The sequence below is a fragment of the Lutjanus erythropterus genome, chromosome 21 (assembly GCF_056507025.1).
Source record: "Lutjanus erythropterus isolate fLutEry1 chromosome 21, fLutEry1.hap2, whole genome shotgun sequence".
Lineage (NCBI taxonomy): Eukaryota > Metazoa > Chordata > Actinopteri > Lutjaniformes > Lutjanidae > Lutjanus > Lutjanus erythropterus.
Window position 1 is genome coordinate 18,297,902 of NC_139337.1, and position 25,634 is coordinate 18,323,535.

Sequence of the window (25,634 nt, forward strand, 5' to 3'; positions counted from 1 at the left end):
CCAAGCAGCCCCTCTGGAGAGGACAGAGGCTTGTCATCACACATTTGTGTAGGCAGTCAGAAATGGAATGATGCTTAAAGAAGAAATCAAATATATTTGCTGTACTTAAACTCATAAAATGACCATGATATGTCATCAGAGATTATAGAAACATGCTAAGTTGAAATACTGACTTCTCTGACAATACTACAGCCAGTGTGTTTGACTTCTGGTCTTCATTCTGGTCCAGAACGTCTGTTATAGTTTGTTCCACATTAATTAGACTTAAAATTAATGCTGAAAGTGGCTGTTTATGAGTTGTAAGAAATAAGAAATAATATTTTAGGAGGAGTAGATGTTTATAACTGTGGAAGTGAGCAAAATGTTAATGTAGTTTGGCAGGCAGTCACTGAGCTCAAACTCTAGAGTGTGTATTTTTGGATCAGTGGGTGTTTGTTTCAAGGATAACAGGCTCAGCTCTACATCAGCAGTCTGACAGTTATAAACAGCTGATTAACTTACAGTGGAGGACTTGTCATCACTTGTCAGGGTCAAAATATAATGTTGGGCTTGTTTAGCTTCAGTGTCCCTGAAGGCTGCCTGAGATTCAAGTGTGGGGAGGAGGCGGCGGGGGAAGCAACTTGCTGCAACCACCAAGGCTCCAACTCTTTATTTGTAGTCAAGTACTCCTTTTTTTGAATGCTTCTTTAAAGTCCAACATGAACATTTTTATTTTGAGGCATAATCATTTCTACAAACTAAAGTCAAAACAGTTTTTAATTGTTCTAAAATAACCTGTCTCATCTTTGTTGAAAAAGTGGCAAAGCTTTAGTAAGAGACCTGAGCATGTTGCAGAAATCTCTCAAAAAGGAAATTAAGAGTTAAAAAGCCAGCTTGATTTGAATCTGTTAATTTATGAGTGAAAGATGTATAAGAAGAGACAGAGATGTTAATGGCATCACCTCTCTCTCAGTGGACCATCACTTCCTCATTCCCATATTTGCTGCTGTTTTATTAGCACATAGTTTATTTAAATACTTCTGATGTAAGCTGTTTCCTCTCACCTGATTTGCCGTTGTGATCATCAGTGTCATGTCTTGTGGTGCGGTGCTGGTTGTGGGCCCTGACTTTAGATTCAAGGTTCATACTAGTCACCGACTGCGAAGAACGAGCGTCTGGCTGGACGTTATGGCTCTGATTCACGGACACAGCGTTTTCCTGTACAAAATAAAAAGGAGGTCAGAAGGAAGAATGTTGATGTTGTAAAAAAACTAATGGGTCTTCAGTAATACAGAAGTGAAAGCATCAACAGGGGATGCTGCTCTGTTACTGTAGTGACTCAGCTTGTTTTGACCCAGAGCAAACAAAAGAGTCCATTTACTGATCAGCACCATACATCATCATCACGTCTCCTCCGTGGGGTCGTCCTCTCCCGCTGCTCTGCTGACTGCTGAGGGCGTCTCTGCTCATGAACACGCTCTTCATATGTATCACCACTGTAAACATCTGACAAAGCCATTCATCATTACACACAAACCTCTTACAGCTGGACCTAAAAGTTTGTTCAGTTCAGAAAAAAAAATGAAAACAATCAAAATCAGTCCATTCAGAAAAACTTTTTTACTGGAAAAGGGTAGGAGGAAAGCGTTCAAAAGCCTCCCCTCCTGCACCAGGCGTTTTAACAATTTCTCTATTGCCCCGCTTCCCAATCGCTGGCACTGTGATATCGCCACCCTGCAGCTGGCATGTGTGCCTTGCACCCAGCATTGGCATCAGCTGCAGCACAGAGACGCGAGCTGGCGTGCGCCACAATTAGCCTGGCACAAAGACAAAGAGCTAAATTAGCCTGGCACAGAGGCTGTTGTAGTGTGGTATTGTGAAGGTGTATGTAGCTGACCTCCCAGGCCATGTCACCTTTATGGAAAATGTCTGCAGCCGCACAAAAAGACGAGTCCCAAAAGATATTGTGTTTCCTCTGATGTAAACACTTTCTTCATACTTGAAGGAAGAAGGAAGAAAAGGAACAGGGACAATCTTTACAAAGAGACTATGTTTAGCCAGGCTTACCAATAAAAGCATTCTCAGATGGTAACATGGAGTCTCTGTGGATGTAGCGTCCAGGGTTGTTCCTCTGAGAGAAGAAATAAACCACCAATTACACTCTAAACATGCTAGATGTTCCTGGCTACTCTGTTACACTGTGAGTCTGTTGATCTGTTTTCTTCTGCCTGTGTTTGAACAGCGCTGGTCAGCTCATGTTGTTTTAAATTCGCTATAGAAATACATTTGAATTTAACTGAACTGAAGAAAATGCGTATTGAAATGACTCACAGAATGATGGTGGCTCAGTCGGTGGTCCAAAAAGTCTGTAGCAAAACAGAGAGCAGTTAGTTAAAGGCAACAACAGTTAAAAGAGAAATTTGTGTGTTGTTACTCGCTGACCATGCTCTTCCTCTCTCTTCATCAGTCTGATTTTGCGTTGTTGTTCGCGAAGAAGTGCCTGCTGTTGGACGTCCAGACTTTGCGCGTCGGTTGGAGGGTCGGGATACATGTGACGGACCTCCTCACGAGATGCTGTGTCTGACAAATAAGGGAAAGTAGGGGTGTGTGGATTGATCTCCAAAGTATTAATACTTACGATACAAAGTCTTAAGTTGAGTATTGATACTTGCATCAGCATGATCAATACCCAAAAAATCCATCAGTCACATGCAACATTTTTATTTTTTAAAACATTTTTTGGGCTTTTAAGTCTTTAATGGATAGAGCAGCTAAAGAAAATGTGGCGAGACAGTGTGGGGATCACAGAGGACTCAGTACGTGAGGCAAACACTACCATCTGAGCTATCAGGCCACCAGGAGCATTCCTCTTTGTTCTGCAATATACACATCTCTCCTATGTTTGTAAGCACATGGTGATCGTTCACATAATGAACATTTATTTATAATTAAAAATAGTCTTGTGTTTAAACATACAAGTAATTAAGTAATTAACAGGGAATAGTGAAAAGAAGTTTGCCAATATTTGGTGGAAATATATTCAGAAGTAGAATTAGTAGTAAATCATGACAGATTTCGCTACCTTGCAGGACAGTACATTAACTGCTTTTAACAATAAAAAGTGTCAATATTAGTATTGATACTGGTGATCCTGGCCCTGGTACTACTTTGCAGAATAAGTGGAGGTACAGACTAGAGGTAGACATTAAAAGAAAAACAGTTTTTAATTTCTAATTGCTCCCTTCCTTACTGTCTCCCTCATCCTTCACTCTCAGCATCATATTGGCTGTGACTCAGCAGCTCCACAGCCTGGCTGCATCATCCCCACAGCATCCTATTAAGGTTTGACTGAACAGAATCAGGATCTGATGCAGCTTTAAGATGTAAGTTTGGCACAAATCCATAATTTATATGTGGAAGTTTGATAAGTAATTTGGTCAATTCGTCACAAACTAGCATTTTTTTCTGTTTTGTTGGAGCTCTGACTGTCTTTCAGAGCCCTTGCCTGCATTAACTTGGTCTGGGAACCCATCCAAAGCCATTTCCTTGGTCGCTTGCATTACATTCTCTGTTGACGCTGCCAAACTGCCTGTCACTGATGGACGCCACTCCTGTGACCTCATGAGATTAAAGTTTCAGCGTGGCTAGAGGGAGACAGAGGACTGATGAGGCTCTGGAAAGTCTAAACCATCTGGCTGGTTTAGGACCGCACTGATCCTTGTGTCTCGTCCTTACATCAACACCACGACAGAGGCAATTATAGGAAGAGAGAGGAAGAGCTTTCAATCGCTTTCTCAATGAAGAAAAACGGGTTTGGTACAGAAGCAAAGTAAGCAGCATCCAATTGGTTTCAGTTCAGTGGGATAAATTATTATCTCAGTGATGAAATAATATTTCATGTGGACAAGAAAGTTACCACTATGAGAAGTCTTGCTATAGCTAGTGAAGTGCATTGTATGATGTCTTCTTTAAGTCATGGTAGAAAACTGACTTAGGGTCTTTTTGTGGTAATAATCAAAGTGTCTGTCATTACCTCTGTATTTAAGCTGGTTGAACTCCCTGACATTTTTCATATTAACACGTGCAGCATCCGCGGAGGGACTCCTGTCTGATGGCTGGACAGCTGGCTTGTGCGCTGGTTCAAAGGCATCCGCTCTGGGTCGTCCTCTGGGCCTGAGTGAAGGAGGACAGCACCAATTTAAACAAGGCAACTGCCTGAAATAACACAGATGCTTTTCTGAAAAGGTCCTGATAGTTCACTATCCTGAATGCTTTACAGTAGAGCTGCAACAATTAATCGATAAGTCATCAACTATTAAATAAATCTATGTCTCTTGACTTCTTGTTTTTCATTAAGCTGTGGGAGGAGGAACCAAATTTGAAGGTTGTGTTTACCAACAAAGCTGCATATTCTTACTTTAAATAAATCATCATTAGCTGTCACCCTGTTTTACAGTTGTGCACAGTAACTACAGCATGCACTTAAATACTGACCACCCTAGGTTAAGGCTATAGATTCAAAAGGAGTTAAGTGAGTATTATTTTAAAATAGTAAGACCATAACACCTGGTTTGTGTGTGTTGAGAACTTCCAAATGCTTTTATGGGGCCTAAAGCATGGGGCTTTCTGTGTAAGCAGCTTATATTGGAACTAAAGCGGGGGCTTGGCACCATTTCAAAGGCATTTCTCTGATGATTTGCAGCAAACTTATTTGAATATAAGCAGAGATTGTACATTCCTATTCTTTTGGGGGGAGGGGACTTTACTCACATACTGTGTCACGTGTGTTTTTAAGGGTGGTTAGAGCAATGAAGATGGATGAAAAGAAAATTCCCCTTCAGGGATCATGCTATTACATTACTGCTGTAATGAGTCCTTGAAACAAATCCGAATGGAGATTAGAAGATAGCCAATTTGACCTGGGTCACTTTCATTAGCTTGGAGCACAAGAAAGCCTCCTTAAATACGAACAGTATTTAAATTACTATTGTGGCTTCACTTTAAATGCATCTGGGGGTGCATTAGGTGAAATTGGACCTAAAGGGGTAGAGCACATCTAATAAGTTCTCCACGTGGCAATTCTTTTAGCTGAGAAGAAAATGATAAAATCCTTTTCATTCTGTACACCTGCACAAATCACCCCCACTGTTCAGGGGCTGTAATACCTGCTGGGGGGAGTGTAGAAACTCTCCTGTTGATCAGTCTGGTCCATCTGAACTTCCAGTTGTCTCTGCTCTTTCCTCAGGTATCTGCGGAGGGCCGACAGCTCTCTGATCACTTCCTGCTGACCATCTGAAGCAAGCAGACGGAGTGAGACAAGGATGGGCCAAGGATTTTATTTTTTAGGGTGGCGCAGATAACTCAAGACTGTCTTACCTTGGAGCTCAGGTGTTTTCGCAGGGACTGGTCGGTAGTGTGGTGCTGACACGGAACGTTCCTGTTGTGGAAATTGCAGGTATTTTTAAATTCTAAATTTACAGCAAAACAGCAATGATGTGAAAATATTTGTTTACTAAGCCACTTACAGTCCTGGAGGAGAGTTGACTCATGACAGACGAAGGTCTGGATGCCACAAGATTTGTCTGCTTCCTCTGCAAGGTTGGGATGGGAGGAGATGGTTCTCTCTGAATCTATAGGAGCAGAATCGCATTACTTGACAAAGATGTTCAATTAAACTGCAAGCTACAGTACCAACGACCTTTCAGACTTACTGTACCTCATAATTCGACTGCTCTCTCTTCTCCTCTCTGGTGCTCTCAGGCACCTTCTTCTCAATCTCTGGTTCCTGCCCTGCCTTCTTTTCCTTTCTCTCTCCTCCTCTCTTCTGCTGATGAGTTTTATGTTGATAGATCAAACTTTGGTCTTCCAGCCTATGCTGCAGAAAGCAAAGAAAACTTCTTCTCAGCAGTGAGCCCAGCATGAGGGACAGTTCGGATTATTTGAAGTGGGGTTGTATTTGGTACTTATCAACAGCCAGTGTATTACCTGCAGTAGTTGGTGGTCAACATGCCCCCACTTTGGAGCAAAGGAGCCATTATGGAGAGCCCTCTATCAAAGAGATGAACTTCTCACCTCAACCTTTTTTTGCTTCCTTTGTTCCTCTTCATATTCCTGCTGCATGCGAGCCCTTTGGTCGGCCAGCCTCCTCTGTTCTTTTTCCTCCTCAGTCCTCATTCGTTCTTTCTCCTCCTCCTGCCTTCGCTTGTTTTCCTCAATCTGTCGGTAATGAAATGGATAAGTTACTTTTATCATTCATTTATAAGGTCTTCAAAGTGCACAGGAGCACTGAAATGGTTGACACCAATAAAAAACACACATACACTAAAGCATTTCATGCTTTGTTTGATTTATGCCCTCCCTTAGCATCTAAGCTGTTACCTGCAGAGACGGAAGGCAGTCGCCTAGAACTTACCTGTTTCATTAAGTCGTCTTTGTACCTGTCCTGCATGTGGAGCTGCTGTGGTGTTGGCTGTTCATTGAAACCTGAAAAGTCAAGTGAGACAGAAATCTACAAAGACAAGCAGTGTGTACAGTGTGCACACAAAATGCTCAGACCACTGAAATACACCAGATGACAGGACCCAGTTTGCTACTTTGGCACAAGCATGCAGACAGACTGAACTCTACCTGATCGTCGATGGGAACGAGGAGCCCTGGCTTCAACTCCAGGACTTTCTTCATTCTTCCTCAAAAAGCTTTGTGTCTGTCCACTATTCCTGGACACAGGATTCCTATATAACTCCTCGTTGATCCTGTGCATTTGATTCAGGTCACCTGAGGGAATGGAGACATTTGTAAGGTTCTAAAACATGCTGTGTATTTATTATGATTCATCATTAAACTATCTCAGGTTGAAACAGAAAGTGAAAGCCAACTTACTAACAAGGTTAAAGTTTTGGTCTTTAATTGGAGCGCCTCCCCCACTTTTCCCCCAGGGGTTGTACGCCATCATCTCCGCCTCCATCTTGGCATCATAACGCTCCTTCTCTTCTTTCTCTTTTCTTTTACGCTCCTCTCTTTCTTTGATCTGGACACAAAGACGATAATATAGGTTGTTTATAAAAGTTGATGCATTTCTTTGCCCAACTCTGAAGTGATTTTCCTCAGCAAAGAAGGGACTGCTACAGTGCCACACTGAGTATATAGTTTACGAAGTTGAGTTTGGGGATGAACAGTGCTACATTTGCATTTCTTATCATTTATTCTTACCCTTTGTTCAGTAGGTACTCGTGTTGATTATTTTAGAGGATGTTTACACTATTATTATACTCAATTGAACACAATTAGAAACACCTGTTTCTGTTCTTATCAATCCTGTTGACCATTAAGTTGTCTGAGCCTTGTGGTCAACAGTATTAAACCTACTGTGTATTTTACTTTAGACTATTTTCCCTGGCTTTTACCTTTATTAGACAGGGACAGCTGGAGCAAGGATGGGGCAAAGGGCCTGGGCTATAATCGTACACAGGCCGCTGCTGTGAGGATCCAGCCTCGATGCTATTATTTATTGTAAGTTGCCACATGCCACACAGCTTTAAATTTTTACAAACAAACAACAAACAACAATACTCCAATAGAGCAGGATCTCAAAGAAGAAATACAACTATCAATTATCCTGAAATAACACAAGATTTCTCCACAAAACATCAAAGTTCCTCCTCAAAACAAATGAGGAAACTTCCCAAGATTTAAAAAGGATGCAGAAAATAGTGCCATTAGATTCAAAAGCCTAAAACTTGTACTCAGTGTGCATTACTATTTAAACCTTTTAACTGCACCTTGTATTTGTGCTCACTTACTTACCATGAAAACAAGCAGATGTTTGAGAATAGGGGTGGGGGGGAATTGATTCTTAATTGCATTGTGATTCTCCTTTGAAAGATAATGAATCGATGCAGAAAAGTCAGTAGTTGGAAATTTAAAAGTGCATGTTTCTTCCGGCTGAACCAATTGAAACAAAACAGATGCACACGTTTGTTGTCTTTATGTTGTAAATTTGAGTCAGCCGGTGTATGCTAGCGTATGCAATGAATTTTTTTTTTTAACTAAACTAACTATGTATCATTACAGTTACTGTATGTTTTAAATCTAGCAAGTAGTCATACAGTGAGAATTAATCAATAAATCATGTGCAGATATAAATGATGCATCAAGATGCTTTGATAACAATTTTAAATTTGCATCGTAGCCCTCTGAATAGGAATCAAATTGAATCATGAGGTTCCACCCCTATTTGTGACAAACTTTCAAATGTTTACACTAAATTTATAAAATGACTCACTATAAATCTACATGACAATTACAATTATTGTCAATATGATGCCCTCCAAGAAGCCGTCAAAATATTTGGTTTGTCTCTAAAAGTCAGTGAGTCAATGTTTGGCTTTCTTCTGCTATCAGCATGGAAGAAGCAGCTGTTCCAGCAATTATTAGCATGTCAGTGTGACAGTTAGCCTGTCAGACAGTGTGCGGCTCCCTCAACCCCCTGAATGAGTTCCAACTGCCAGTTAACAGAATTGGAAGATGGACAGAAAAACACACTGTCCAAAGCAGTTCTCAGTCACAAACTGTCATTAGTCATTTGTGAGTTAGTTATTATATATGAGATCATGGGGTCTGCTTATGGCGATCAGGTTGTATCTTGTAGATGTGATGTCGTACCTGCTGTCTGAGTGCTTCTTGGTAGCTCAGTGCGCTCTCTCTCCTCTGCTTGGACCTGTCTGCAGGAAGCTCTCCAGCACGCAGAGGAGACGATCTGGGCTGATCAGGTGCTCTAGAAGCAGAGAGACAGAGTGAGAAAGGATGGAGAGGCATGTGTACAGGAGGTACTGACAGATATGCAGTGAGGGCCCTCTTCTGGAAGACAGAAAAATCTACCAATGTAAAAGTTTTACATTGTAAGGAATGGGAGTTGCAAACATTTCAACATGGTTTTAAATTCTGTTCACTGAATTTATTATCTAAATAAATAAACTTCTATTGTATGAATCTTGGTGATTAGGATGGTTACTGACTCAGTGTGGCGAGGTGGTCTTTGATGAGGACTGTGAGAATTCCTAGACTCCTGCATGCCTCCAGGCAGACCATCTAATGAATGAAATACAAAAAGACAAGATAATAAATACAAACAGTTTTCACAGTTTCAGTAGCTAACTGCTCAAAGTGTCTACCAACTTTTTATCCCAGAATTAAAAAGTCTGTGAGCTCAGAACAAAAAAAAAATTGGCAGATTTAAATGCAAAAGAAAATAAATGTAACCAAACAGAGCAGCTGGATGAGCTGAGATCCATCTGGATCTGCTGAACTCATATCCAACAAATGGTATATTCCCTCAGTAATAAAATCAGTTCTGCTGTAAAACGAGATTTATGAATTTCTATGCCAAGTCCTCTTGGCCATTGATATGGTGATAAAGTGGCTCCATAATAAATGGTAATAGTTCTCTACAGAAAGGTCTGGCAGTTTATTTAAGCCAATGTGAATTACTTCCATCTTAGGTTAAACTGCCAGATACCACAAGTAATTTTATGACCGTGAAGACACTCGGCACAGCAATGACTGTGGACCATAGGAGTGTTGACTACAAGTGTGCATACTTTGCATTACTTCTGACCATTTTTCAATGCTTAATGTATTATTTTAGATTTTTTATGTGCTTTTATGTTATTATTATTTTATTATTTATGTGCTTTTCTGTGCCTTTTAACTCCAAGCATTTCCATGCAATATGAAAATTGATGAAAAGCAGAGTTGACCCTTTCCTAATGATCTGTAACAGTGAACCTCATGACTTTTATTTGCTTTTATTTTTGTCAATATGTTATGTCAGTCCGCACTTAGAGCTACATTGCTGCACAATGATTATGTAACTTTGACAGTAAATGGAAGCCAGTCAAAAAAGACACTACAGCCTGCATTAAAGAATGGTTAGCAGTAATGCAATGCATGCATGATTTCTCATAAAAGCCAAAGTGGCAAAACATTTTGAAGGTACAGTTCATTAATTTATGTATAAATGTACATGTTTTAACTTTGTTGGCATTATAATTCCCTGTATAGATATTTTCCAATATGCTATCTTATATAGGCAGTATGGTTGGGGATGAAGACAAAAGGAAAATGTTTGTTGTTGTTGTCAAACATTTGTGAACAATGTTATTTGTCTTAAATAAAAATAAAACAGGGGACAGTTCACACCAAAATCAAAAAAACATATTTTTCCTCTTACCTGTGGTGCTGCTTATCCTTCTAGATTGTTTTTGTGGGCACTGCCAAGTTTTAAAGATATTGGCTGTAGAGATGTCTGCTTTCTCTCCAATATAAATGGAACTAGATGGCGCTCAGCTTTTCATGCTCAAAGTGCCAAAAAATACATTTAAAAAAACTTGAACAGTGATGTCTCTTTCCAAAAATTATGACCCGATTACTAAAGATAATCCAGACCTTCTTTTGAGGAGCTTCATTCATGTCTACCAAACTACAAACCACCAACGGTATCACTGTGCATCTACTCATGTGGTTGGTGGGTCATGATTTATGACACAAGACAGTTCTGTAGAGTTTTTCAAATGTTTCTTGGCGCTTTGAGCATCACAAGCCAAGTTCAATTATATTCAAGAGAAAGCAGGCATCTCTGTGGTTGATATCTCCAAAACTCAGCAACCCACACCAAAACTATCAAGATGGATAAACAACACTACAGACAAGAGAAAAATACATATTTTTATTTCGGGCTGATCTGTCCCTTTAAATGAAGACGGTGGTAATACTATACTCTGATTGTAAGGAAGATTAGGATCTAATGGATTCCTGCTCCCATAGTAGTAATAAGCTGCATCATATGGAGTCTTGTAATCATTTGCCACAGTGGGAGGAACAGGAGGAGGAACAGCAGCAACCCTGGAAAAAAAAATCAGACACAAACAATGCAAAGTTACAGATGTGTCCATTTCATTCATTACAGAAACACAAAGAAACAGTGAGCTACCTTGGGATGGTCGCCTCTCCAAGCATGTTTGTGAAGTCCCTGTGGTAATCCTCATTAAAATAGTCTAGCAAGGGAACACCTCTCATTCTGGAGCCAGGTGCTGTCCTCCTTGTCCCCTGACTGAGAGCTGTACTGTTGTCCATGTGGGATTTTCCTGGGGGGGCTTGCTGTTCTGTGTCCTCGGTAGGCTTGTCACCTTTAGGCCTTGGATTTGTATCCTCCACTATGGCCTCTGGATCTATTTTAGGCTTGTACAGGACATCTCGTCTCTTGCTGTCATTCTGCCGATTTACAGACCCAAACTGCTTAATTCGGTCAGGCTGGAAGAGGTGATGCATCCAGAGATGAGATCCATCAAAGGAAATAAGGCAGCAAATATTAACAAAAACAAAAATGTTGCTGAAGACGATAACATAATTAACTTCATATAGTCATCATCTATGACTCTGCTCTTGCCTCTTCTTTACCTTTTTCTCAGGGTCTGTGGCTCCAGTGGCAGCAACCCTCAGCTCAAGTTCCTTCTCCCTGAAAAAAAAAACACACCATCCTTCTTTGACTCACATGAATGTGCCAGTTATAACAACCCTAATGGAAATGCTGATTTAACACAGGAGAGTATTGCACTCACTTGAGAAAACAAAATTCTGCTTAGTTTTTCTGAATCAATGAGATCAACAAAAAAAAAAAACACAAAAAAAACTGACTGTTTTTCTGATTTAATGAGATCAGTTAACGATTTCTGCTCAGACATTGCTGCTCTAGTCTGAAGCCTGTTGTCCATAATGTATTTCATTAATTCAGAAAAACAGAATCAATTCTATTTACATGAATAATAATTATGAATTAGTAATAATTAGTAATTATGTACCAAATAAGTACTCACCTGGTCTTGTTTCTCTGCTGTTCAGCAATTTGTTTTAGCAGTTCTTGCTTATACTGTTCTTTCCTCATCTGAGACGCTGTCTGCTCCTCTGTTGCTCCTGACAGGGAGCCGTAAACATACAAGTCAACTATGATGCTAAAGAGGACTTCAAGTAACAAACTCCATCAATAATCAATAAATATGTGTCCAAAAGCATCATGCAATAAGATCTGTATTTACCAATCATTAGTCCAGTTGCAAACTCCGCTTTCTCCTTGCTGATAGCAGGTGTAGATCTTGCAGCCATCGTCTTGCTGTTTGGCATTTGCAGACTATTACAGATATACAAACAGATCCATACACTCAACAAGAGTCATCCAATTCCTGACAATGCATACGGGTAACAGCACTGAGCCACACCCAGCTACCATTTTACATCATACACTGCCTCATGGTTTGCCTGCAGAGCTTCCTGGTCTCAGAGTCAGGGAGCAAAGCGTCATTCTCCAATCAATCCAGCTCCTGTGATAGAACTGGGGTGAGTAATTGTTTGCCTGGAGCTGGGCCAAGAATCACCCTCCATCACCGCCCCACATGTTAACAGCTTACTGAGCATGGCTCAACTTAATGGCATAAATGGAAACAATAAAAAGCAACAGGATGTAAGAAAAGTGCTGGAGGGCAATACTGAATATGGCATCAATTATCTATACCTGTCTTGTTTTGGTTCATTCAATTAGATTACTTTATTGACTGGGAAAATGTATGACTTTTTAGGGGATTATTGTCAGTCCTGCTCAGTATGTGAATACTGTTTCTATCTTGGGTGATTCTGTTTCAGAATTACAAATCTCTTTGCTGCAGTTGACCAGAACTATACAAAGAAATAATAAATAGCAATGGTGCGTTCATCTGGTGTCAGAGCAAGCTGAAAAACGAGCTCCTAACTAGGAAAATTCATGTAAACGCCCCCTCAAGTAGAAACAACAACTCAGAAAGCCTGGGAAAACTTTTGTTACACTGCTTGCTGGGTTGTTGTCTGTTGATGCCATATTTGCAGAAACATGGCGGACAAGAGTAAATGTTTTTGGTGGACAGTGTTTTATTAATTCATATACTGCGTATCAATTTTTTGCTCACATGTAATTCGTAATATGGTATTAGGCAGTAAATATTAGTTGCTGTCTGCACAGAGTGACTTAGATTAGGTAGAAAGGTTACTGATTTGTACTAACCCTGGTAACAAGTCAGGTAAAGCTGTATTTGAATGTAATGATGCATCTATGTTGTGACAATTTGAAAGCTTGTGAAAAAACTACAGTCCTTCTGTCAATCCCCAGCTCTCTTATGAACATACTTATAAAATACTTAATAAAACACAGTTGTTGGAGGAACAACTTCCCAACTCAGGAAATGGGACTATCCGAAGAGCACATTAATGCAGCAATAATGTTGCTTACTTTGACTTCCAAACCCATTCATTGTTGTTCTGATCATGAACACCAGGGGCCTCCACCTCCGTTGTGTCTTGAGGAGTTCTGCCATAAAGACAGAAAAGATAAGTAAAGAAGTATTATATTATCATACCTGATGTTCTGTTAAAAGTATAAATTTAACAGATGAAAATAGCACAAAATCACACCACAGAAAAAAGCTACACCTGTTAGCTCTGCGTTCTCTGGTTCTCCTCTCCTCTTTGTTCTCAGGCTCTGGAGTGTGTCTCTCCTGCCTCCTCCTGTGTCGGGATTCCAACTCCTCCTCTCTGTCCGTCATCAGCTCCTCCTCAGAGCTGTAGGGCTCATGTCGCCAATGCCTTCGCTGCCAACGCCTTCGCCCCTGATGGGGTGGACCCCAAGTCCCTGTCCTTTCTCCATTATCCAGTGCCTCAGTGAGAGTGGCAGCATCTCTCCTTGATGCAGGGCGCTCAATGGGAAGAGGGTGTGTGTTTGTATGGATGTTGAGGATGGGCAGAGGAGAAGCTGATGAAGAAATGTGCAAAACATCTGGAGCATCAACCTGTCCGGGCTGAAAGTGATAATGTGAAAATAAACATGAGAGGTTTTTTTTTTTTTTTACCTGGATGACATAAAAAAAAATACAGCACATTACAAAAAAAATGCAACCTATGTGCTTCGTTCAGGGAGCTCCACATATTTAAATTGCTATCATTTTGCAAAAATGTAATAATGAATGTGCTTGTTTGATTATTCTCATTACCATTGGAGTGACAGAAGGTGTCCCCCTCTTTAACCTTCTGATTTGAGCTTGCTCCTGTAGGAACAGGTTGTATTCTTTATTTCTCTCCTCTCTCAGTTTTTCCTGTGAGGGAAACAAATTCAGGGTCATGTTTCTGAAGCATCCGTCTCGTTCAGGTAGGGCACCAGCTATCCAATGCTGTGTTTCAATCTGACAATCAAACTAAATATACAAAACCAGCAATATATAGTAGGTCATCTTTTAAATATAAGATACATTAGTGTAGCATTCATATATCATAGTTTTTAGTAACTGCTTAAAGGCAACACTTGGATCTGTATCAAACAAACATGTTTTCTTTCATCTGAAGAACAAGATTTTTAGGCCAGGGCAGCTCTGCAGCACTATAGTACTTCACAATAATACTGTTTTCTCACACATTTTTCCTTTTTCAAAGAATTGTGATTTGGTTCTGTGATCTGGATATTGTACTTTGTCGTATGACAATTTCGATGATAATGCCATTAATTGTACAGCACTAGATTACAGTACATATTAATTTAAGAAAGGCCTGTGTGTTACAGAGCTATGTATTTCCCAAGCACTATCGGGATTTTACGCTTTGTATATCTGCTAAATTTTCAAAGATTCAGAGAGAGTAAATTCTTAAGAAAAAATAACATCAGAGATATCCAGATGTGTTTCTAACGACCCAGGTGGGACTTGAACCCACAATCCCCAGCTCCGGAGGCTGATGCCTTATCCATTAGGCCACTGGGCCCCTGACACTCTTATTTACACCCTCTTACACTTTGTCAATAAGCTTTGACAAGTATGCAAACACTTGTATGTTGTATGTTGTCACGAGACACAAAGCATTGTACATTCAACAGTTCATATCAGCTTAAGGTGAGGCTCTGCAACATATCAACTGCAGAAGTCTTGTTGTGAGCAAATGATATCATTCCAGGGGGAAAAAGTCCATGGCCGTGGAGAGTTACCTGCTTCCTGTTGTGTCACACTGAGAAACACACGGAGGTACGCAAATGTACACACATGAAGTTCCCCCTCAGGCAAACACAAACACAGAGACACACACCTTAACTGATATCTTCTCATCAATAGGTAGGGAGAGGAACTGGGGTTGTGGACGAGGTTCACTAGTTTTCAGATCCTTTTTCTGGAGGAATAACAGGACAACAAAGGACAGGATGGAGAGTCTGCAAAATGCAATGCAGAGTGCAGTGAGACATGTCTGAATTGTTTTCAGATACACAGCAGACCTGAGCAAGGTAATGTTTGTAGTCCATTTGAAGCTCCTGCTTAAGTTTATTCTTCTTCCTTTCATAGTCAGTTCCCAGCAGCAAACATAAGTCCAAAACTAGAATGTTTAAAACATAAACATATACTGTATGATATAACATTATGCTCAAAGAATGTAACCTGTCCAGTATGCGGGACTAGCACAATACCTCTGTCTTGATTAGGGGATATTCCTTGTGTTGCTGATGCTGGAGGCATATCTACAGTGTTGTTTATATTATCAGCCCTTCACTGCAGAGAACATTCACACAAGAACTGATAACAATCAATATATTTACTCTAAGTAACACCTCTTGTGACCATCAAAGCATTGGTATTTCACATACCTCGATATGCACTTCAGCGGTGATATATCTTTGGGTGTTTCTTCTTCATACTTGTCAGAAAACGTCTTAGTTTTGTCCATTAATGACTATATACATCAAAAAAGGTATTTAATGGTGTGAAATCTTGACTGACATTATTATGTGTATATTTTTCATATTTCTATGATTTCCCTTCACAGATCAAGAGAAATGCTCTTGTCTAGATTGTCAGCCAGGCGCAAAGCATCATTTCGTTGCTATGGGCAACCATGACACAAAGGTCCTCCTGGGAGTGACAAGCTAACCTAGCAAACACAGAGCAATGAAATAAAGAATATATATATATGTCAGGCGTCAAACTCACTGTTGAATAGTTGTTACACTAGTCGGCAATACTGGCTTTTTCTAAGTCGTTGGCTGCTGAAGCGGTTTTAAAAATTACAGTGCCAAAGCCCTGAGAGCTGAAGTCTCCATGTGCGAACTTTCTTTTTCCGATAACCGCCGCTAGATGTCAGTGCGTGCTTGAGCGTCTGTTGAAGTTGGTCGTGTCTAAACGGCAACCCCAGACCTGCCAAAGATCTCGCGAGAGTAATAATTTTAACCCAAACCATGCCCTCTCCCTGACCGTAACCGAGTGGTTTTCTCCCACTAAACCTATACAGATCTCAACTACAGCGCTGCAGCATTATAAAAGGTTATACGTTTGTCCAACGTGCCCACTGAAGAAACAACACGTACAAATGTCGCGACAGTTTCGCATATCAAGGATTCCCTTCTAGACACGACCGTAGACGTCCCATGAAGGACTGAACCATGCGTTCAATCGGAGGGGTAGTTGTATTTTGATATGAGTGATAAATACGGTAAAAGTCGCTTCAGTGGGATATTATTTTATATCTATGGTTCAGTTTAAATATTAAAAAATGTTGACAATTCTCATTTAGCGTACAAATACATCAGAGTCATATTTGTCTAACACTGAAGCAAACCTGCTTTACCGTTGCACATGGTAGCATTCACTGTCATGGCTCCCCGAGCAAGTGAAGATTCGGCCTTGTAACGATATCAAAATCTTCGGAGAAGTACAACATTTCTTCGTGTATTTGAGTTAAATAGGGGTTTTAACGACTCATTTATCTTCCTGTGAAAATTCAGCATGGCAGGGAGCAGCACCGCTCAGAAAACATGGGAGCTAACCAACAGCATGCAGGAAGTTCAGAGTATAGATGAAATTTACAAATATGACAAAAAGCAACAACAAGAAATCCTCGCTGCGAAGCCATGGACAAAGGAGTAAGTACATAGCAGTAATGTGGAATTTAGTTTTCTTTTTTTAAGCAATGATGTAATTGTTCAGCTAATTTTTTGGTGTCTTATGTCACGTTAGGTTATTGTGAGAACACTCATGATACCTTGGCTACAAACTAGAATTGGTTTGTTTGTCAACAGCAGACAGCAGCAAAGTGTTGTGTGTTTTTGCTAATGTATCCGCTCCTTAATACAATCCTTAATCACTGCCATGTACCTTATATTGAATATGTATTTGCTCTTTAGTATAGTCATTAGAACGCATATTATACGTGATATTTGAAACTGTATCTACTCATGAAACTAATACTTAATAATCTTAATATACCTGATATTGATTATATATCTGTCTTTGATCCACAGTCATCACTATTTCAAGTACTGCAAGATCTCAGCCCTGGCTCTGCTGAAGATGGTGATGCATGCCAGGTCTGGAGGAAACCTGGAGGTGATGGGCCTCATGTTGGGGAAGGTGGATGGTGAAACCATGATCATCATGGACAGCTTTGCTTTGCCTGTGGAGGGCACAGAAACTCGAGTCAACGCCCAGGCTGCAGCATATGAGTATATGGCTGCCTACATTGAAAATGCCAAACAGGTCAGACATTGACTTCTAAACAGGGCATCTCAAAGCTTTAATGACTAAGGGAGGAGGAACCAAACTCTTCATTCACACTCTTAAGACTCGCATTGTTCTGATATATGGTACATCACTTTCTGTAGGTGTAACTGATTCAACCTAAGGCTGAGCAATATCTATATACAATCTATACTGTGATATGAGAGTATATATTATTAGATTTTGGATATCGTTCTATTGTGATATGCCATAAGTGTTGTCTTTTCCTGGTTTTAAAGGCAGCATTACAGTAAAGTGATGTAATTTTATGAACTAACTAGACTTCTGTCTGTTCTATTATTTGCATTTACCCACTTCTATTATATCCACATTATTGATGCTTATATGTGAGAAATATCATTGTGGTAATATTTTGTGAAAGCACAAATAGTTCATTTCAATAGTACTGAATTTATGGTATGGTAATTTAGACAAAATGCGTGATATATACTGTATATCAAGATATGTGCTGTACATCACAGAACAGCCTAAAAATATAAAGATTTTATTTTTAAGCCTTATCAGCCAGCTATATGTTTTTTGTTTGTTTGTTTGTTTGTTTTTTAACTTGGGCAAATTCATTCAGCTGTTGTAGAAAACATCCTTTAATGTTTGTAATGTTGACTAGACATACACCAACATGATTTCTGAAACCAATATGAAGATGTATATATTGTCAGATTATATTAATTTGTTTACTTTTAATACCAGTGTAGCTATCACTTTATTATCCTGTGTTACATTAAGCCATTATGGGCAATAAGCAGGGATTCTGTATTGTAGTGCTGGAAAATTAAAACAGAAAAATAATTTCTTTAATTGAAAGATGAAAGATGTTTGAAATGGCAAAAACAATATAAAAATGCCAGTTATGCACTGCATCAAATCGTGCCAGCAAAAATATTATTTGATAAATATATGTATATTATTTTTCAATGTCTGTGGTGTTCTCGTATAATGTTGTGTTTCCTGCCTTAAAATAATGACCTCCATCTATCTCTAATCCATCAGGTTGGCCGGCTGGAGAATGCTATCGGCTGGTACCACAGTCACCCCGGCTACGGATGCTGGCTCTCAGGCATAGATGTCAGCACTCAGATGCTCAACCAGCAGTTTCAGGAGCCTTTTGTGGCCGTTGTGGTGAGACTGTGGAAATAGTAATTTTTCATTTCAAGCTAAAGTCTTTGTTTACTGTGATTTCTAATTGGACCCCATTAAAATGATATTCAGGAAAGTAAGATCTTTTTTGACTATACTGCACAAGTTAATGTGGCTGAAACTGAGAAGGGGCTGAGATTGTTGATGTATGTGTTGTAGGTTTCCATGTAGTACTGATGAATATTTTGCTATTGCAACCATATATGCTATTTACACTTCATTTGGTTTAGCAGTGCTGAAATGCCACGGGCATCGTATAATTAAGTGTGTATTTCCAGCACACTGACAGCCGTAGTAAAAAGCTCCTGGTGGCCACATTCGAGTGGTCCCTGGAGGTTTGTACGACCCCTGACTTTGTTTTCCTCTTCTACTGTATCTTGCTTCCTACAGATCGACCCCACTCGGACTATTTCTGCAGGGAAAGTCAACCTCGGCGCCTTCAGGACCTACCCAAAGGTAAAGCACAGGGCGTATATAGCAGCAACTCTCCAATTACTATTATTCTGAAAGTTTTTTCTTGTTTGTAGTCTATAATTTGGGTTTTATTGTTGTTTATTTGTTAAAGGATAATAACAAGAATTCCCAGCTGTATGAATAAATATAAATAGTATTCATTTACATCAAATTATAAATGCATCAAGACAGTAAACCTGACCATATGCACATACATTTAGGTTAAAAAAAAATGCTATAGAAAAATAACTATATAAATAAATAAAATTCCTAAAGAGAATAAGAAGTATGTAACTCATATGAAACGAAACACAAATATTAAAAAGTACCTCTTATTCATTCTGTCATCTGCATGCCAATAAATGCCTCTGCACATTCTTTTAAAGGATGATTTATTTTTTTATTAGGTATTTAACTTCCAGTATTGTTGTTATAATAAATACTAAAATTAAAATTTATGATCTGGCAATTGCAAATGTTTATTTCATTACTTGTTTCTTCATTTTTGTTACAGAAAAGCTAGTTTGTTTGTCGTTATTTCTCAGAATGACCTTTTTGGATTTTCAGGGTTACAAACCTCCTGATGAAGGACCCTCGGAATATCAGACAATCCCCTTGAACAAGATTGAAGACTTTGGTGTTCACTGTAAACAGTGAGTATTGATTGAAATATATAGTGTTGTCACCATGTTGGAGATATTTACATCAGTACTTATACATATCTTGTAAGTTACAGTTTTTAATTTTTACTTTCATTGCAGTACTGTTTCAGTTCCCTCATGACATTAAATATTTATCGTTTAACCGTAAAAATATTTTGCCTCCATTACATATCTCTATCACAACTGTTTAATAACCACATTGGTCATCTCATAAAATTTATGTTTATGTTTATGTATATGTTTTATATATTCTGTAGAAAGAATATTGGCTGATATGTTGATATTAGGGGGGCAAATTTTGTTTATATTCCTTAACTTATAGTTGAACATGTTAACAATCAATAATTAATTAACAGTTAATAAGATACAAAATTTTCACTTAAAGCTTTATTTAAAGAATGCTAGTGCCACATTAGTTGCGTCAAACATTAGGCTAATTAATAAGGCTTAAGTGAATGGAAACAATGCTGAACGTAACATAAATTGTTGGTTAATGAATTTTTAATTGGTTAAATTATTAACATCGACTTCTGATTAATTATTAATATCCCTAATTGATATCGATATAATTTTTTTTTACTCCCTAATATCGGCATTGGCCTCAAAAATCCAGTATTGGTCGGGCTCTAATCTTTACTGTATGACTGCATACTATACATGACTCATGTTTTGACTTTGTTTTGTTTAGGTATTACGCCTTGGAGGTCACTTACTTCAAGTCCTCTCTTGATAGAAAGCTTCTGGAACTCCTCTGGAATAAATATTGGGTCAATACCTTAAGTTCCTCAAGTCTCCTCACGGTATGTAGGCAACTTCAAAAAGCAAAATGTTTGCTAATTGTTTGACATTTTGATTTATGGTTAATTATTACACTATAACTCATTGAGACATGTGGTCACCCACCTGTGATGTGGTGATTTATTGCTGCTTAGTAGCTGAGAGTCGCTGTTTATTGATTCTAGTAATAAGCTTAATTTGAACTTTTTAACAAGGGGGATAAGTGTTAAAGTTGGACCCTACTCCAGTGACACAGATACTGTTGTGGTTCACCGTGGATCATCTCATCTCCCCTCGCAGTTCATTCTTAAGATTGAAAGCCCCTCATGTGAATTCCCTTTGTGGCTGCAGTCACTCTGTCCCGAGCTTGACTAAACAGTCTAAATAGGCATCAGGCTTATCCAAACAGTTAGCTCTCTGGCATTCTGGATGAAGATGAATTGACTAGATGTCAAGAACGAGCTGCTCCTCTGGGTGACAAGCTTTGTCAGTTGCTACAGTGTCGCCCTAGTCAGGGGCCCCTGTTTCATTGTGTTTTAATTACCTTTTCCTCTAAAAACACGGCCTCACCTTAAGCAAACTTTTCACTGACGTCTTTTCATTCATCACGATACACAAAGTGTTCCAACAGCGAGTCAGACGGAGTTGTTGCCATCCTGCAAAATTCTTCTTCTTCTGTTATCTAGCTTTTGTCGACAAATTGTGCATGAATGGGTCTCTGTGTGTGTGTTTGTTGGATGGTCAGAACTCGGACTACACCACAGGCCAGGTGTTTGACCTGTCGGAGAAGCTGGAGCAGTCGGAGGCTCAGCTGGGCAGAGGCAGCTTCATGCTCGGGTTGGACACACATGACAGGAAGTCTGAGGACAAACTGGCCAAAGCAACACGAGATAGGTACTTTTTTTCTTTGAAAAAAAAGGCTGCAAGCTTAAACTTAAACTAGAACTTTGTTTATTTTTGGCACCATAATTTCAGTGTTGTCTTTGGTTGTAGTCTTTTGTTGCTACTTTTGTTTTGTTACTTTCCCCACTTATGTTTGCTTTCCCCACATTTTAGATACTTAAAAGAAAGTCTTTGATGGTATTATTTTTAATTAATTTCATCATATTCTGTTACTTTGTGACTCAGTATTTACCAGCTCACTTGATAGGTTGATGATATTTTCTTTCCCTTATGTTAATAATAATTTTAATCCTGTATAAAATGTGCTCATTGCATCTTCACAAATAACTGTCATGGAATTAGACATGATAGAGACCTCATTTACAATGTAGCTGAATTAAAAAAATAAATAAAAGCTCCTAGATACAAAGAAATACCTATAAAGAGCTTTGAAAAAAGTGGTGATGGAAAGCAAAAACAATAAAACTTTTAAGAATAAACAAAAACCTTAACAATAAATAAAAACTGTTAAAGTGGACGAATCAATTAAAACAAGATCATCTGGGAGTAAATGTGATACAGTAACGGATTTAAATTGCACTAAAATGTTAAATGTTTCATAAAGAACTGAAACCAACATTGTTTTTATAAGTGATTAATTGAAGTGGATTTTTTCTCAAGTAAATGATAAATCTTTTTCCTATAAAATACCATAAAATTTGCATCACAGTCTCCAAAGAGATATCTTTATTTAATATTTGCTCCGTCTAACCAACTGTCCCACACCCAGAGATTCAGTTTACAATTATATAAAACAGAGCATTATTGAAATGATTAATTGTCAAAATATCTGCTAATTTTCTTTTGATAGATAGATAGTAGGATTTCAGTGTAGTCTTAGTCCACGATCTGTTGTCTCTGGGGTTTTCTAACCTTCCCATTTACAAGTAGTGTCATTAAGAAACAGAAAAAGAAGAAAGTTAACTTGTAGTACTACTACATTTTCCATTATTTTATCTTTTTAATTCAATACAATTAAATATGATTTAAACCAACCAAAAGAGTAAACGATTGAATAAATTATCAAAATAGTTGGCAGCAAATTTTCTTTGCCTCAACTAATCGATTAATCAACAAATCAATGCAGCTCTAAATGCCACTTAAAATAATATCTGATAAACAGATAGAAACATAGTACTATAAATAGCCTCAAACAACAAGTGGAAGTCTGCTGTTTCCAGTGTAGACGTTGTGTATCTGTATGTTCTGCCTGTTTTGCTGAGGTCATTGAACTAATCTCCATTTCTCACTGTGGTTTGTTTCAGCTGCAAAACAACCATAGAGGCAATTCACGGCCTGATGTCTCAAGTCATTAAGGACAAACTCTTCAATCAAATCAACACATCTGCCAATTAAAACCTGAATTACGAGCCCGTTTGGATCTCACCTGGATTTCTTGTGCATGTCTAGCACTTACTGGTTTATGGTTAACTGCTAAGGGTAGCATTATCTGTGATTTCTCTTGGGAGTTTTTTTTAATTCTATTTCTTCTTTTGTCCCCGAAGTAGCTAAGAATTATACCATCAGGACTCATTCAGAAAAATAAAACATTAAAAGTGCAAATGCTGCATGTGAGTATTTCTTTTTTTTTCAACAAATTATGTAATTTTATTTCTTTATTTTCTTTATTTTGCAACATAAAGCTTGTTGTAGCTGGGGTTTTTAAGGTGTTAGGCACTGTGGCATTGTTTCTCTTCATGCTAAAAATCTGTGCATGCATGACCTGTATTCCTCTGCAGCCCGACACATGAACACACACCATGGTTGCATTTAACGCACAGCCTAACCTCGCACCAGTCAGTCACTCAAGTGCACCCTGTCACAGCATTACATAATGGAACAACAAACTCAAGCTTCTGCACAGGCTCAAAGGGAATCGGCTGCCATGTGTGGGACGTCTCTGCGGAGTCACTCCCAGCTCACTTCTTTGGCTCTCGGTGGTACACGCTGGCTCCAGCAGAGTGGCCTGCTCGTCAGGTTGTGGCGTGGCAGTGATGCAGCGCAGAAACAGAAGCCATACACACTGGAGTCTATTCACCCAACGTGTCTGCTCTCCATCGAAACAGACACTCGCCTAGTCTGCCTTTTTTTACAGACAGACTCTTTGGCCTGGGTTTGTGTCATGTCTTTTTTTCTGGTATTGTAATGGCTAAATGTATATTTTTGATGTCATATATCACACAGGAGACAGTCCCAGTGGGGCAGTAGAGGTGTCTGTTTTTTCTCATGTGCATGAGCCTTGGCACCACTTCTTATAATGATTTTCTTTTACTATTATTTAAACCATGTCTTACATTGGAGGGTGTTCAGTGTAGCGGTTTAGGAAGAGGAAACTTATTAGATTATATTTAATGTAATTTGAAATTGTTGAATAGGTTTTTCTGCACACACAGTCTACTGAATAGCTGGTGTTTTTGCCAGATATTTAAATACATTACATGGATGACTGTCACAGTGCTGAGAAAGTATTTAGAGTATGCTTTTCTAAAATAGTTTCACCTAGTGTTTGGTCTTTTGTGGTGTTTTAAGAATCAGTGAAACATATTGAACTCGTTGGACATGTAAATATTGTGATTATCACCAGATGGACATTTGTATGCATGACTAAAGGTGGAATAGGAAAATTTATGTAAATTCTAATCAAGTCAAATTGTGGGCAGCCAAAAATCCGTTACCCTTGTATTTTACCTTACTCCTTTAACATTTAGCAATTTTCTAATTCCACAGTATGTTCCACATTAGTATAAAAAAAAGTTTTCACAGATTGCAGTGGAATGCTTCTCCTCTGCTGTCCACACCAAAATCATAAGGTGAACAACTGGGTGATTTGACATTTACTGATCAATGGATTGATAAGGCTCATGATTAAAAGTCTACAGTACTTAGGCCTCACAGATCTAATGACCCCACTGAGGTCTGGAGATGTTGTGTTTGGTTTGGCTCTCAGAAGAATTAACCTTACCAGCACGGTGCCGTCAAGTGTGAAGAAGTTGATCCTGGAGGTGCTACACTTCCTCTCCACCATGTGTTCCTGCATAAGTGAAGGCAAGTCACTCTCCTACAGAAAACCCAGGTCTTAACATGATATAGATTAACATTGCAGGGGTCACTGGGAGAAGTGGGACGTTAATCTCCTGTTTTCATTATATCTTGGCTAAAGGAACTGACAATATTATTGCAGTATTTAAAGAATCTCTGTTATCTCTGATTGTTTTTCTTGGAAAATGAATTACTGTCAAAATGTGAGTGTAGGGAGGTGAAGAGTGTATAACCATAATAACTACGAAAGCGAAGAACCTGTTAATCCTCTATATAGATGGTGAACAGGCAATCAGCTGAACTGATAAACAAAAGATCAGCAAGTCCTTACAATATTACCCTAAGTCTACTAGTAACAGAATATCAGTATTATATGTTTTAAATATCATGGTTATCATCAGCACCAGTATGTTGCAACACCCCTAAAAGTAATTTTTTTTTTTTTCAAAGCCAGTACCTGATTGCAGAATAATTTGTCAAAACCATCATTTGCTTTTTTCCATTTCTCTTAGTTTTTCGTGGCAAATAAAATAAAAAATATTGCACTATTTATTTAAGCAATTACCTGTATATCCCTAAAATGGCGATAATATGAACGTGTGGTTGTGACCCATATAATACATAATATATAACAAATGCCACGTGAAAATCTTTACTGGTCTATGGTGGACCAATTTCTTACCTAACACAATTTGGGTCGTGTCTAGATGGGAACCCTAGATTTGCAAAGCTCTCGCGAGATTTACATGCGATATTTGTTCATCGCGTTGGTTGTATAAAGTAATTATGTTTTTATGATAGGACAGTGCTGTGTTTAGTATCTGCTTTGGTTTGGAGCAAAAAATACCTTGTTAGGAGTAGAGCGAGAACGTAGTTTGAGTCAAAAAGATCAATCTCGCGAGATCTTTTGCAGATCGGTTACTTTACGCTTGGCTTCGTGATTTCCATAGCAACTCGATAAAACAAGCCACTGTACACAGGGGTTTGTGTTATGACTTCTTTAAAACGGCTTTGCTAGCTAGCT

At 38.8% G+C, this 25,634-nt stretch overlaps 2 protein-coding genes and 1 non-coding gene across 3 annotated transcripts; 1 reads left to right on the forward strand and 2 right to left on the reverse strand.

The window, feature by feature from the left end:
• Positions 1 to 1,363: 1,363 nt before the first annotated feature.
• cspp1a (centrosome and spindle pole associated protein 1a) lies at positions 1,364 to 15,851 on the reverse strand. The gene is made up of 26 exons (XM_084710381.1): positions 15,497 to 15,851; positions 15,308 to 15,405; positions 15,124 to 15,204; positions 14,046 to 14,147; positions 13,489 to 13,853; positions 13,289 to 13,366; positions 12,069 to 12,160; positions 11,850 to 11,946; positions 11,434 to 11,491; positions 10,967 to 11,286; positions 10,754 to 10,878; positions 8,994 to 9,066; positions 8,641 to 8,752; positions 6,859 to 7,006; positions 6,607 to 6,753; positions 6,392 to 6,462; positions 6,052 to 6,195; positions 5,696 to 5,800; positions 5,505 to 5,609; positions 5,356 to 5,416; positions 5,145 to 5,271; positions 4,013 to 4,152; positions 2,422 to 2,559; positions 2,311 to 2,345; positions 2,047 to 2,110; positions 1,364 to 1,485 (listed from the first exon to the last, which is right to left on the reverse strand). Exons 1-26 carry the CDS (start codon positions 15,543 to 15,545, stop codon positions 1,364 to 1,366), a joined length of 3,057 nt encoding a protein of 1,018 aa, XP_084566507.1. The 5' UTR covers positions 15,546 to 15,851.
• Positions 14,733 to 14,805, reverse strand: trnar-ccg (transfer RNA arginine (anticodon CCG)). The gene has a single exon. It is a non-coding gene; the product is annotated as a tRNA-Arg (tRNA).
• An 808-nt stretch (positions 15,852 to 16,659) lies between the features above and the next one.
• On the forward strand, positions 16,660 to 23,134 carry cops5 (COP9 signalosome subunit 5). The gene is made up of 8 exons (XM_084747716.1): positions 16,660 to 16,945; positions 17,324 to 17,558; positions 18,591 to 18,719; positions 19,128 to 19,193; positions 19,758 to 19,843; positions 20,541 to 20,652; positions 21,375 to 21,523; positions 22,837 to 23,134. Exons 1-8 carry the CDS (start codon positions 16,809 to 16,811, stop codon positions 22,925 to 22,927), a joined length of 1,005 nt encoding a protein of 334 aa, XP_084603842.1. The 5' UTR covers positions 16,660 to 16,808; the 3' UTR covers positions 22,928 to 23,134.
• Positions 23,135 to 25,634: the final 2,500 nt, after the last annotated feature.